At 51.4% G+C, this 13,019-nt stretch overlaps 6 protein-coding genes across 6 annotated transcripts; 3 read left to right on the top strand and 3 right to left on the bottom strand.

Annotated features, from left to right (window-relative positions):
• Window positions 1-443: 443 nt before the first annotated feature.
• HO133_009263 (uncharacterized protein) lies at window positions 444-1,298 on the bottom strand (the record flags this gene model as incomplete). Its single annotated transcript, XM_037300124.1, has 5 exons — window positions 444-563; window positions 618-809; window positions 886-1,132; window positions 1,202-1,210; window positions 1,264-1,298. 5 exons carry the CDS (start codon window positions 1,296-1,298, stop codon window positions 444-446), a joined length of 603 nt encoding a protein of 200 aa, XP_037154950.1.
• A 330-nt stretch (window positions 1,299-1,628) lies between these two features.
• Window positions 1,629-2,903, top strand: HO133_009262 (uncharacterized protein; the record flags this gene model as incomplete). Its single annotated transcript, XM_037300123.1, has 4 exons — window positions 1,629-1,772; window positions 1,868-1,913; window positions 1,965-2,801; window positions 2,851-2,903. 4 exons carry the CDS (start codon window positions 1,629-1,631, stop codon window positions 2,901-2,903), a joined length of 1,080 nt encoding a protein of 359 aa, XP_037154949.1.
• A 188-nt stretch (window positions 2,904-3,091) lies between these two features.
• On the bottom strand, window positions 3,092-4,475 carry HO133_009261 (uncharacterized protein; the record flags this gene model as incomplete). Its single annotated transcript, XM_037300122.1, has 4 exons — window positions 3,092-3,210; window positions 3,367-3,517; window positions 3,581-3,924; window positions 3,992-4,475. The coding sequence occupies 4 exons, from the start codon at window positions 4,473-4,475 to the stop codon at window positions 3,092-3,094; spliced, it is 1,098 nt and encodes a 365-aa protein (XP_037154948.1).
• Window positions 4,476-5,533: 1,058 nt separating this feature from the next.
• HO133_009260 (uncharacterized protein) lies at window positions 5,534-8,011 on the bottom strand (the record flags this gene model as incomplete). Its single annotated transcript, XM_037300121.1, has 2 exons — window positions 5,534-7,143; window positions 7,459-8,011. The coding sequence occupies 2 exons, from the start codon at window positions 8,009-8,011 to the stop codon at window positions 5,534-5,536; spliced, it is 2,163 nt and encodes a 720-aa protein (XP_037154947.1).
• Window positions 8,012-8,891: 880 nt separating this feature from the next.
• On the top strand, window positions 8,892-9,946 carry HO133_009259 (uncharacterized protein; the record flags this gene model as incomplete). The annotated part of the gene is made up of 3 exons (XM_037300120.1): window positions 8,892-9,459; window positions 9,515-9,879; window positions 9,938-9,946. The coding sequence occupies 3 exons, from the start codon at window positions 8,892-8,894 to the stop codon at window positions 9,944-9,946; spliced, it is 942 nt and encodes a 313-aa protein (XP_037154946.1).
• A 1,480-nt stretch (window positions 9,947-11,426) lies between these two features.
• Window positions 11,427-12,739, top strand: HO133_009258 (uncharacterized protein; the record flags this gene model as incomplete). Its single annotated transcript, XM_037300119.1, has 2 exons — window positions 11,427-11,707; window positions 11,911-12,739. 2 exons carry the CDS (start codon window positions 11,427-11,429, stop codon window positions 12,737-12,739), a joined length of 1,110 nt encoding a protein of 369 aa, XP_037154945.1.
• Between the last annotated feature and the right edge of the window lie 280 nt (window positions 12,740-13,019).

Raw genomic sequence — 13,019 nt, 5'->3', positions numbered from 1 at the left:
CGTCAAATAGGCATCGCTATAGGAGAAAGTGTAAGACGCAAAACGGATCTCCAAGCTTCTTCGACTCAGCAACACCGTTTTCAGACCGACGTACTGGAGATGGAGTCTGCCGAGTCCTGGTGAAGAAGCATACAGTGTCTGTGTGACGTTCTAGAGTGTTCCAGATAGACGGCGGGTACCATTCGAAGCGGATGTTCGGGTTCCGTCCGGAGAGTCAAGGCCGAGCGGAGCCGAATATTTGCGTAGAAGAGACAGCCGTTAGCTGCAGTGCCTCTCATCAACTCACCGCTCCTACGGCCGTTGCAAGTAATGTCCAAGATTGGATGAAGTGTCAAGAACATATGCGTCCGACATCTTTGACTCGGTTTGAGGAGTTCTGCCCGGGCTCGGAAAGTTGAATCACTACATGGCTCGGACTTGACTAGGGCAAGTATAGATGTGTTTCATTCGTCGTCTGGCGGCATTTCATCTTCAACGTATCTCAACAATGTGATACGCATCTCTGTAATATCGTTACCTCTCAGCACGTCGCTGACGTAGTGTGCTTCAACCTGCATTTGGACCTATCGTAAATGTGAGCTTGAGGAACACAAATAGCGGTCAAAAGCATGACCGACCATCTCCAGCGCTCCTCTCAGTATACCACACAAGATGTTCGAGTACCACAGCTCATCTTGGGCACGTCCGTCGTCTGGTAGCTCGACAAAGTCCGCCAATGGGTTCTCTTCAAAAATCAAGGAGAACTGTTTGTTATCGGCCGTCCAATTCGTCACCGTGGGTGTAATATTGAGAAAGATCTTAAATCCTACCTAGCAAGGCTTTAGCTTCAGATATTGTTTGTAGCTAAGTGTCTCTCGAAAATCTGGGGAGCCCTTTTGCACACACTTTGGATATAGTCTCTGCAGTCTCTCTCAGGTTGGCACATCTTTGAGTACCAGACTTGGCGAAGAAGTCCTCAACCAGACGCATGCCGATGTTGTATCCCATTTTATCCAACTGTTTATTGACTTCCGCATAGTTGCTGTCAAAGTCTGAGCAGAGCTGAGCTACCATCGTACCATAGGTTAAAGTAACGAGCTCGGCATTGACCTTATCCACTCGGGTCCTTCGTAGGGTCAGACTTTCGTCGAGGCTGGCGGACAGGTGTAGCGCAATGCGGAAAGAACAGAGGAGTGGATCGAGCTCCAGACAATGGACTTACTTCCATACCCTATGGGACACTTAGTAATGCACGGTCCTTAAGATGGTCGTGGTGGTACATACTCTTCTCCAACCCTTGCGGCTTTTGTTGATGCCATAGCCGCTCACTTATGTCAAGTCAGACCATCAAGGCGAAGTATCGGGATTTCTGATTCGGCAAAGTGGCTCTATGCAATAGTGTCACACTCTGAGAGCTGCCTTTTCAATGAAGAGCAAGAGAGAAAGAGCTGGGCTGACATCGAGCGCGGCTAGTCGCTAGCGCTAATGATTCAGCCTTATCAAAACCGTTTCCGCCAAGACAACGCTTCGAGTAACTCATTTTGCGATACGGAGTCAATCTAATCATGAAATCCGTCTAGCGATGTGCCGCCAGTCAAGCAATTCAACTTCCCCCTAATTGCCCCATTCTGACAACCACTACACCCAAAATGTCAGCAGCAAAGCGCCCTGCATCGAACTCCTTTGGGTCATCCCAAATGGTAGTGAAAAGGCAGAAGTCCAATACAGACATCAATGGCAAAGCCGTGGCAGTCACGAATGGTGGCTCTGGATCTGGGGCCCTCATCCAAGCTGTAAGCTTCCCACTTCCCAACAACTGCAAAATACCGCTCGAACGTGTGCTGAACTGTCACGAAAAGAAGGCCGGCTGATGGATCGGTGTGCCTAGGTGCCACGCACAAGCGGACTACAGGCCCCCATAATGGAGCTCACCGGTCAGTATCTCCTCCCAGTTCCCGATCAACGCTCATATTGACAACCCCCAGGCCACTTCGGCGAAGTCTTCGCCGTCCGCTTCGATCCCTCCGGTCAATACATAGCTTCCGGCTCCATGGACCGGTCCATAATGCTCTGGCGCACCTATGGCTCCTGCGAAAACTATGGCATTCTAAACGGCCACAAAGGCGCCGTTCTCGACTTGCACTGGTCCCGCTCCTCCAGTAACGTTTTCTCCGCCTCTGCAGACACGACGCTCGCGTCTTGGGATCTGGAGACAGGGTTGCGAATACGGCGGCATGAGGGGCATGAGGAGATTGTCAATTGTCTTACCGCCTCGCCGAGAGGGGAAGAGATACTTATCTCGGGCTCCGATGATGGTTGTGTGGGGATCTGGGATCCCAGGGTGAAAAGAGCCGTGGATTTTATCGAAACGGATTTCCCCATCACTAGCGTCGCAGTCGCAGAAGCAGGAAATGAAATCTACACCGGCGGCATCGACTGCGATATCCTCGCCTACGACATCCGAAAAAAAGCAGTCGCATACCGCATGCCTGGTCATACCGACACCGTCACTTCCCTCTCCATCTCTCCGGATTCACAGTCTTTGCTGAGCTATTCCCATGACGGTTTAGCAAGGACGTGGGATGTCAGACCTTTCGCGCCTGTCGACCGAAGCTTGAAGTCCTTCGCAGGGGCGCCAGTCGGTGTGGAGAGGAATCTTGTGAGGGCGTGCTGGGATGGGAAGGGAGACAGGGTGGGGGTGGGCAGCGGTGATGGTACTGTCTGTGTTTGGGAAGCGAGGACAAGTAAGCTGGTCTATAAGTTGCCGGGGCACAGGGGCACGGTCAATGACGTGCGTTTTGCGCCTGGGGATGAGCCGATTAGTGAGTCTGCTCTTTCAGATCTTGCAGGAATTTCGCTAATGGGTGGCAGTTGTGAGCGGCTCGTCAGATCGAAATTTAATACTCGGAGAATTGGGGAGCTAGCATTGATTAAAAGTGTTGTCAACTTGACATCCATGCCCGTTCTATACAGTAGAAAATCCCCAACTTCGCCAGCTCTTGATGCCTTGAGTAACGCCCATCGTCCCTTTACCTTCATCGCTACCGACTCCGCAACCTTTCCGAAGCGTTTTCGGAGTAGCTGACATTCAGGCTTGCTCCTCAACCACCCCTCAATTCGATCTCGCCATCCTAACGGTACCACCTCTCGAGAGCACCGTCCCCGCCGCCCTTCTCTCCGCAAGCAACGGCAACGGAGCCGCCACCGGCTCAGGCTCCAGTACACCCTCGACTGACGCAGGTTTCGGAGTCAGCATTGCTTCTTCAAGGTAGGTAATGGAGTTGCTAGACAGGTCTCGGGAGTGGAAGGGTCCTCTCGCTCCCGAAACATGTCTTGCGACTCAACCTCAATACCACATGGGAACGATCGGGTCGGAAACAAACGTACCGCGGTCATCAAACACACCCTCCGTCCGATCATGGGAAGTATAGCTAGGTGGTCGATGCCCAGTCCCGGCAAAGATCATCTCTCTCGCTTCTTGCTGCACATCATTGTTGTCTCTAACTGCTTGCCAGTGGATGAGGTTTGGGTCGGCGCGCTACAGTGAGGCAAGTCAGCATACCTTCAAGCCAACCAGTTAAGAGGACCAGAGTAGACGTACCACACTGCTCCTCCATAGACCATAAGCCGGCGGTGGCGGTGGCAGTGCTTCGTCTATATCCTCCTCCTCAACCCTGCGATTATCATCATGCAACCCCAACTCTTCATCTCTCGCCAACACAACAGGAATTGGCTGTCTGGGCTGCGCGAATCCGGCTTCTTCATCACCATTGAGCGGTGACTGACATTTGCGAGCGCGAGCGAAGCGCATTCGGGGTTCGAAGGCCAGCATGCAGAGACGGATCAGGTAGTGGCAGAAGAAGATGGTAAGGACAAGGATGAAGAAGATGAAGAGCCCATGGAAGGTGGCGCCGCGGAGGGATTCAGATATTGCAAGGGCGAGGTCTGTAGGTTATTAGTGGAAGCTTCGCATGTGGGTAGCATGCGTTGGGACGAGGGTGGAAGGACTTACATGTTGTCAGAACGATGGTCAACAAGGTGCCGAAGAAAAGACAACCGATTATCTTCTGCCTCATCTTCGAATCCTTGATCTGCGGAAAGCAAAGCCGCTCGTTCTTCGCAGGCGCTCGTCTTGACTTCTGCTGATGACGTCTCTTGCTGCAACGCTCACGAGGCGCGGAGCCCAGTTCTGCACACAGCCTTTCCAGATAGACCTCGTGTCTTGAGTCAGATCCGTATGTGGGTTGCCTTGGGCCATAGGTTGGCGAATGTACTGGATCTATCAGTCCGCGAGTTGAGGGATACGATCTTATGCCAGGCGCATGGCGTTGGTGTCCTCGCTCAGCTGCAGCGAAACAATAGGTGCTGGTGTGCGAGGTCTTCCTGGTATGGATGGGAGGTCTCCTACCACTATTGTCACGGACCGAAGAGCCGTGAAGCCATCCGGAAAGCCGAGAGCCACGAGGAATGCGCTGAGTGGCGATGAACCGATCCATCCTTGAATGCTGACCTGGAGCGAGAGAAGGCGTTGCTGAAGGTTCTTTCTTTAAGATCGCATTGCAACGTTCCGGCTCTGGGAAGGCCTCTTGAATCACGACAGACGGACTCGCAGACGGACTCGAACGCACATTGATCGAAGTCACGACCTTGATCCGCATGATATAGACCTTCCCGTCCCACTGTTGATAAACAACTCGTGTGAAGGTTCAGAGACGCGTCTCTAGAGACGTGAACTGCTTTTTGGTATAGACATTAGACTACGGCCTTGTCGCAACACGGCGATCCGGACACGTCGCTCTCGTCCAACGAGATGCGCTGCAGCGTCGCTTGCTGATCAGACTGAAACGAGCATCAATCGGGTATTTAACGATTGGATGCGGTGATGATTAGATTATAGATTTGTAGGCTGAACGACGTGCGAACAAATTGACTGGCCAGCCAGCAAGCAATTATCTTCAACGGATGAAACGCTGTTCCAGCAGCGAAGAAAGACAAGGTAAGAAAAACTGTGTTAAGAGAGCGCAGCAGAAAAGGAGACAACAAGAGGACGACAGGTATAAAAGCCTCGACCTGCAAAGGCAGGGGGCCAGACGTCGCTTTGCGAGGCAAAACTTGTCGCAGAAAATCATCTCTGTTTTCCATCATTTGTTACAGGAGGAGTTTAATACTACGGTACCTATGTCTGTGAGCTCGGAGTCAGCGAACAAGCCTGATACGCTGCTGTCATCCAATGCGCTTCTGCAAAAATCGGTTATAATTGTCTATTTCAGGATTAGGCGCAACCTGAAACGTCGCTTCGTAGCCAATCGCAACGTAAGGCTGATGAAGTCTTTTACTTGAAACGTGTCTGAAGCAGGGAGAGCGAGGTTCCTACTGTCGTACCTGTTCCAGTGCATTTTGAGGCAGACATAGCGAGGGTTTAGGCCCCTCTGATGCTTGGTCGAACGGCTCACCGGTGGTTGTTGGAGACGTTGCCACAATTCGTTCAATTCTACTCGGTAGGTAGACTCATCGCTCGAAATCGGAAGATCAAAGCCACCGGCCGTTACGCTGTTTAGCTCATGTGCTCTTCGAACCGCCGTGCGATTTCCAGGGTCTCCCCATCCATCATACTGCCCCCTAGAAATGTAACACTAAAGGGTAATACACCTTCTGCGTCAGGCTTGCCCTGGAGCTCCGACACAGGACAAGTACCAGCGGGAACAGCTACAGCACATAGATCAAGAACATTGCCGAAATGTGAGAACTCGCCTAGCACGCTGTTCGTTGCCATTGGATCCGCGAGTACTTCCTCGACAGTCCAGTGCGTTGGAGCTGTAGGGACCACAAGTACATCTATGCCAGACGCGTCGTAGGCGAAGGTTTTTTCAGCTTTCCGAGTGTAAAACGCTTTTGCTTGTAGGTCTCTGTAAGCTTGTATCGCAGTGCTTTTCCTCGTTATGACATTTTCCAAGATATCTCGGATAACAGGATGGAGGTGATCCCGATTCTTCTCAAGCCAATCGTCAGGCAGACTAGCCAAGCGTTCTGAGACAAAAGAGCCCTCATACAGGAGTTTACCCGCTTTCTCGAAAAAGCTCCAGTCTATTGGCCTCAAGATCCCACCCATAGCATGTAGACTCTGCACGCTTTCGTCGAACTTCCGACGGTAGGCTGGGTTGCAGATCGCTAGCGCTTCGAGCGGAGGAATGCCAAAAGTGAAGGTCTTTGCCTGGGGCCCAGTGGAATTAATGTGTCTTTGGATCGGGACGGTCACCTTTGCGTAGGGGTCCTCTTCATCATATTTCGCACACAGATCCCATACAGTGCGAGCATCCGAGACATTTCCAGCAATGATGGCAACGCAGTCTAGTGAGAGACATGCTGGCGTCACTCCTTGGGCTGAGATCAATCCTCTAGTGGGCTTATAGCCCACAACTCCATTGAACGCAGCAGGGATTCTCCCCGATCCAGCCGTATCCGTGCCAAGCGAGAATGTTACTAGGCCAGCGCCAACACTGACACAGCTCCCAGAGGACGAGCCTCCGGAAATGTAGTCGTGGTGGAGCATAGAGCGCGGGATTCCAAACGGAGACCGGCATCCAGTCAGGCCGGTCGCCAATTGATCAAGGTTGGTCTTGCCAATGAAGATCGCGCCTTGCTCTAACAGAAGGTCATATGCCAGAGCAGATTTCGATGGGACACGTGTCAATGGAGGACATGCGGTTGTAGTGGGGAGGCCAGCAATGTCGAAGCTATCTTTGACGCTAAAAGGCACACCAAAGAGTGGCGGAAGCCTTGAACGATCGGGCCAGTCGCTCAACAGCTTTCTTGCTCGCTCCAGCGCCGATGCCTCTGTCTCCAAATGAATCCAGACGGCAGGATCGACCTTTTTGTACCTTTGAACTCTGTCAAACACGATTTCGATTACAGTAACAGGCGACAGGCCTGTGCGGTACGCCTTTTGAAGGCTTGGGATACTCAGAACACCGTCAAAGTTTGCGGCAGTCTGGGCAGAAGTATTATCGCCAACGAATGCGAGCGACCGCGTGAACGACTCGAGAGTATCCAGTAGAGGCTGTAGAGATGCAACGAATCCGAAAAGGCCTTCGCTCCAATGTATCATGTCGAGTACAGAAAGTTTGAACTCATCTTTGTAGCCGGCAGTGGCATCCTCGACTCCACCTGTCCACAATGTCAGCTCTTGGGTATCTCAAGAAAGCGAAAATCTTGAGGAAGCAGTCAAGTTAAGAGCCCAACACCCCTACTACCCGCGAGGTTACATGTCGTCTAAGCCTCAGACCCTCAGAAGAATGGGCCGGAGACCGAAGTGTATTGTCGTACTGTAGAATGGCCAAGCCAATGAAGCACCGAAACGATGGCTCGCTATTCAGAGGGACTATCAACCCGTGTAATTTCCAAAGGTAAAAGCTTGAGATCCAATCGCCTGAAACCCAGGAAGCAACATCTTTCAATGTCAATGAGCGTTATCAAGCTTACAGCACTCGAATCCACGGTCATTGGCTTCACGAAATGTTGTATCAAAGCAACATTCCGTAGTCACACCACAAATGATGAGATGTGTGATGGCCTTTGCTTTCAATCTGTCCATCAACTTGGTATTGAAGAAGGCTCCTCTTCCTGGTTTGTCTACTACGACTTCTCCGGGAATATCGTGCAACTCATCGACAAAGTCGTGGCCGATTGCACCACGGACCAGCAGCCTTCCCATTTCTCCTTTGTCACCGATGACTTTTAGACCCTGTATTTTGTCTGGAAAACCCTTTTGTCTAATCAACTTGTTGGATGGACAGTCTGATAGGTCGGGCTTGTGGCCCTCTCGAGTATGGAAAATAGGTAGATTGGCTTGACGGAATTTGTCGAGAAGCTTCTTGGTTGGAGCAATTGAAGCTTGTACGGCTTGAAGAGAGCCAGCCTGTATTTCTCCGAAACCATTCGGGAGCAGGAAGTCTCGCTGCATGTCTATGATGAGCAATGCCGTCTGCGTCGGGGGGAATGCAAAAGGGTATGGCTTCGCGTCGACGGTGAGCATTGTGGACAAAGATTTGGTACAATCCATAGTACTGGAATGGCGTCAACGTATAGCGGGTCTATCTCGTGAAAGTTAGTAGAGGCAGTCACACGAGGGACAAAATGCAGATGGAGAGCTCAGTAATACATGTCTCGGATGGAACAGATCAGCCAGAGTCCACAAATTGCACGGCCGGTAGGAAAGCTCCGCCTACCACAACGACGTAACAGCAGCTCTGCAGTCTGTCAATGCCTGTCTGGATGCGGCGACCGCACGACGGGAGAAGGGGTTGAGGCAGTAGTCGGACGAAGATACTCTTGGTCTACGAGGCTAATCATAGGATTTACATGTCTCAGGGAACTCAAACCCATACTCAGGCACGCGAAAGGAAGCAATGCCTATTGTAGAACTATGGAGGCCTACCATACATATCCCGTTGGTGCCGTCTAAGCAACAAATCAATCTGCCAAAAACAGTCGCAAGACTGAGCTGGGTTCTTTCACAAGACCACTCTTCTTCAAAGGCTCAGACAAGCATGAGCACCATGATGAAAAGGAAGTTCGCATCAACCAGCGGCAGTGTAAGGCCAGTGACACAGTGCCAGGAAGCATGAGCAAGCCCAGAGACAACCCAACAATTGTAAAAATTGATTTAATCAATAAAAGGTCCGTAGACCAATTTCAGAGATTAAACTGAAAAGAACAGATACTACACTTGATCTAAGCCAAAAGGCAAAGAGAGCTAAGGAGAAAATTTGGGTCTGGGTTTCCAGGGAAATATATAGTCCCTCGCTTAGCTAGCGGGCCGCCAAGATTTCACCTGTGCTACCCGGATTGCAAATTTCCATGTACGGTAGTCAGTAGGTTTCTTCGCTGGATCTTGAATCGAAGTGTCACACAGTATGTCTTCCTTAACTAAGATACCACTGCAAATATCAGGCTACAACATACTTCCCCTGTCTCTCCCACCACTGCCCTCCTTCCCTGAAGCTGCAACCCATTACCTCTACCTGGTACCGCATCAGCCAAAGATCCCTACGCCTACTGCCTCGCGATCACTGTTCCTGGTCAATGTACCATTCGACTCGACTGAACTTCACATCAAGCTTTTATTCTCAACCCAGATAGGACTACCTGCCGGGAGGATCGAAGATGTACAATTCGAGGGCCAGAGGAGAAGAGGCAGCGGCACGGACCAAGCATCCAGTCCAAAGGCCTCTCAAAATAAGAAAAGCAAAAAGAGAAAACGTGGAAGTAGTGGAGGCATCATAGAAGACATGGAAGGCGCAGCACTGCCACCTGTGTGGGATCGCGACCTGCAAACCAACGGTCTCACAGCCGTCGTTTTATTCGTCGATCGAGCAAGTATGGACGCGGCCTTGAAAGCAGTCAAATCGATACGAAAAGAGCGCAAGGAACCTCTTTGGGGTGAAGGATTGGAAGGCAAAGTTCCAGCGTTGGGATCTGCGAGTCGGTCCCTTATCATCTACGATCTGCTAACGAACTCATGCTGATATAATCATAGGATATCTTAATCACCACAGCCTCACCTACCCCAACAAAGCCCAACTCCTCGAATCCGTCAACAATTACATGACACGTTTCGCCAGCAAAGAAGCCTCCCAAGCCCGATCCCTGGCTAGGCAAAGACAAGTGGCTGATGCCGATGGCTTCATTACTGTTACAAGAGGGGGGAGGACGAATCCCGCACGACAAGAAGTGGCTCAAGAGCAAGCTGAGAAGCAGAAGGAGAAACAAAAGGGATTGGATGATTTCTATAGGTTCCAGTCGAGGGAGAAGAGGAAGCAGAGGGCGGGCGAATTAGTGAGGAAGTTTGAGGAGGATAAGGAGAAGGTTAGGAAAATGAGAGAAAGAAGGGGAAGATTCAGGGTAGGTCCTTGTTATAGTTCATCCATTTCCCTGCTCGTATGCTGAAGATGGTGTACAGCCTGAATAAGCCACGTCCAGCACATCCCACTCCGAGTATCGAGAACCGCCGTCGTGTCAGTCTATGAGACCAGTGATCTAGCCCAGAAATAGAACACAGCCCACCAAACGAGTTGAGGATGTTGAAGATAATTCTGCCCTGGCACATTCCTACCTGGTGAGTCCTCTGACTACGAGCGGAACCGCAGCAGCTTCTTCACCGTTATCGTGCACACGACATGATGAGTCCCGCTGGGGCCATAGGAACGCCTTGCAATGCAAATGGCATTTGGCGCAATATGTCTACAAGACCAGCTTCACAAATCTTCTCAAACCTCTGAGACCTGTGCCTTCCAATGTTATTTCATTATTCTGCTGTTCCTCGATCAATCACTGAGAAGGAGGGATCGAGGCGAGATCTCGAGGTACTTGGCTAATCTCCGGGACCAGGACAAGTTTCAAATGGTTAGATGCTTGACGCAATCCGAATATGAGGAGGGGAAGGCATCGTCTTACGTGCAACCAATCGATTATTTAATCCGTGGTTGCGAAATCCCTACACTTTACAAAATTCCGCAGGCGTCAAGCAGTTTACAGCGTTAATAGCAAGCAGCGATCGCAAACGCGGTGATAATTCCGGCTGCGCACTTCGGAACGATTGGATGATAATAGATCGCAGGGTCGTTTTCAAGTGTGTGCTGGAGCGACTGAATTACCCGGTCAAACCGTCAAAGTGTCAAACCATATCTAGGCAGGGCAAAGCTATGTTCTCGGAACATTGTCAAAGTCAAGCAATTGTGAAGATTCCACCTCGTCTTTCTGACTTGAAACAGCTGTTGTCCGCCGAACAAGGTTACCACGCCGAAACTCGCTGCACTAGTGCCACCTGAATTGTGGCACATTCATGTTTGAGACGACAACGCCCCTTCCACCTCCAACAAAGGCCCAAGACTTACAGATCGTCGAGATGCGGCCAAGGATCGAAATACCATGCAGCAGTCCCTCAACTACCGGTGTGCCTTATCAGATTGGATGGATGTTAGGTAGCGTTCGCTCTCGAAATGCGAGACATTAGATTCGAACGATATTGGAGGGACGTCGTCCCAGATTCCAAACATTGCAATCTACTACACCGTTGCATGTGTGACAGTGGCCGCCTGGTAGGTGGTCACCGAAGGCGACTGACGGAAGGTGCGCCATTCGCTGTTGGTATGGGGTGGCTTCACCATATCTATAACCTCCCAGCGATCCTCCCGTTGTTCCTTCATCCTCTCCAACTTTCTTACTCAACCCACTGTCTCTTTCTGTTTGCATTTCTGCTGTACCTACTATCATTCCCTCCTTCAGCCCAGAGCATTGATCTCCTATTTCTGTGTCTTTCTTCAATTTTATTCCCTTCTTACAACGATCGTCCAGAATGTATTTGCAGTATATTGTGGCCGCTACGGCTACGGTGTTGATCACAGTTTCCTCGTGAGTACCAAGTTGTTTCTCACCCATGCTTGAACAATATGCCGACGTGGGGTGGCAGGTTTCCACATGACCAGGGCAAAAGGCAACTTGGCTATCAGGATCCCGTCGTGACCCCTACAGTCTCTTCATTCAAATTCTCCACCACGGCAATGACTGAATCGACCACGCCCAAGACGCACGCAACGAAATCCAAGCAGCCTAAGCCGACCCATACTCACAAAGCTTCGAAGCATGCATCCACCAAGACTGGAAGCTACACTCTTATAGGTTCCTTCGGCGAGGCTGGAACAAGCGTCCCGCCATTCTTGGGAACCAATCCGTAAGCAGATCAGTCCTTGTACATTGAAAACAAACCTGACAGTTTTTCCTAGATATGGCTCTTATCCTACTGGGTAATTTTCTCTTTTCCTGTTTAGAATCTGAAGTCTCATCTACAAAAATTTTGCATTTCTACCAAAGCGTCTCATCCATCCCACAACCCCTAAGCGCTCACTACTCGTCACCGGACTAACATTCTCCCAGCACAAATCCACTCGGCTCTTGCTACCTTGGAACAGCCTATGGCTGCACATCCGGCGGTACAGGCCGTCTCAGCCCGACCATCAAGTCGCCACCTCCTATCTATCCGAACACAACGTCAACCAGCATTTCTTCAGCGAATCTCAGAACGACAACTCAATCATCCCTCTCAACCCCCTCCAGCTCAACAGCATCGAGCCCGAAGACCGAGCTTCCACATGGGCCCCCACCTCACGGACCTCCCCCCCATGGACCACCTGGTGGACCACCAGCCTCTCCCGCTTCCTCTCTCAGCGCCCTCGAGGCTGGTGCCGTGGCGTCTCCCACTACATCCGGCGCTGGCATTGTCACCTACCAGAATCTCGTCGGTTACCCAATCGAATCTGGCGCAGTCCCTCCCTCCAGCACAGTATTCGCCGGCGGCCCTCCTCCAGGCCCTCCTCCAGGTCCTCCCGCCGGGCCTCCCTTTTGTCCACCACCCGTCACCATCACATCCACAAGTACGGCTACCGTGACAGTTACGGAACCAGCCCCCACGGCTCCCCTGACTACGCCGAGCACGATTCAACTGTCGACGGCGCCGTTCGGGCTGGGGAACGGCACCGCTTTCCACGGGCCCACGGGTGGAACGGGCACGGGGATGCACATGGTGACCATCCGCACAACCATCTCTGCCAAAAGTTCGGCCAAGAGCTCCGGCAACATCTCTTCTCAACCTTCGACGCTGACCTCCGCCACGACGTCCGGCATAGCTGCTGGCAAGGCTTCTGACAAGTCCTCGACCTCTGCCACAAGATCTGCCACAGCTGTTGCCCTCTCGGCATACACTTAGGAACGCGGACATTCTCAAGGTGCTATGGAATATTTAGTCGATGGGCGCTGTGGGGTACGAGAGCGCTGGGGGGATATACGCTTGGATTTTTGTCGCTAGGGAGAGCCGCGAGTGCTTTGGGCGGTCTGTCTAGTGCAGATTGCTGGGCTTGTGGGCAAGATTGGGCCGCCTCCCGTTGGGACCAGGCTTTCCAGGAGGTTGAGCGCTTACCTTCTTTCGGCAGTGGTATGGATGCAAGCTAGAATTGGTTTCTTCCGTGTTTCGTGTATGCACATTTATA

This window comes from Letharia lupina (genome assembly GCF_014066315.1).
Source record: "Letharia lupina isolate WasteWater1 chromosome Unknown contig_6, whole genome shotgun sequence".
NCBI lineage: Eukaryota > Fungi > Ascomycota > Lecanoromycetes > Lecanorales > Parmeliaceae > Letharia > Letharia lupina.
Note: the sequence above shows the minus strand (reverse complement) of the source record. Positions and strands in the feature narration are given on the sequence as shown.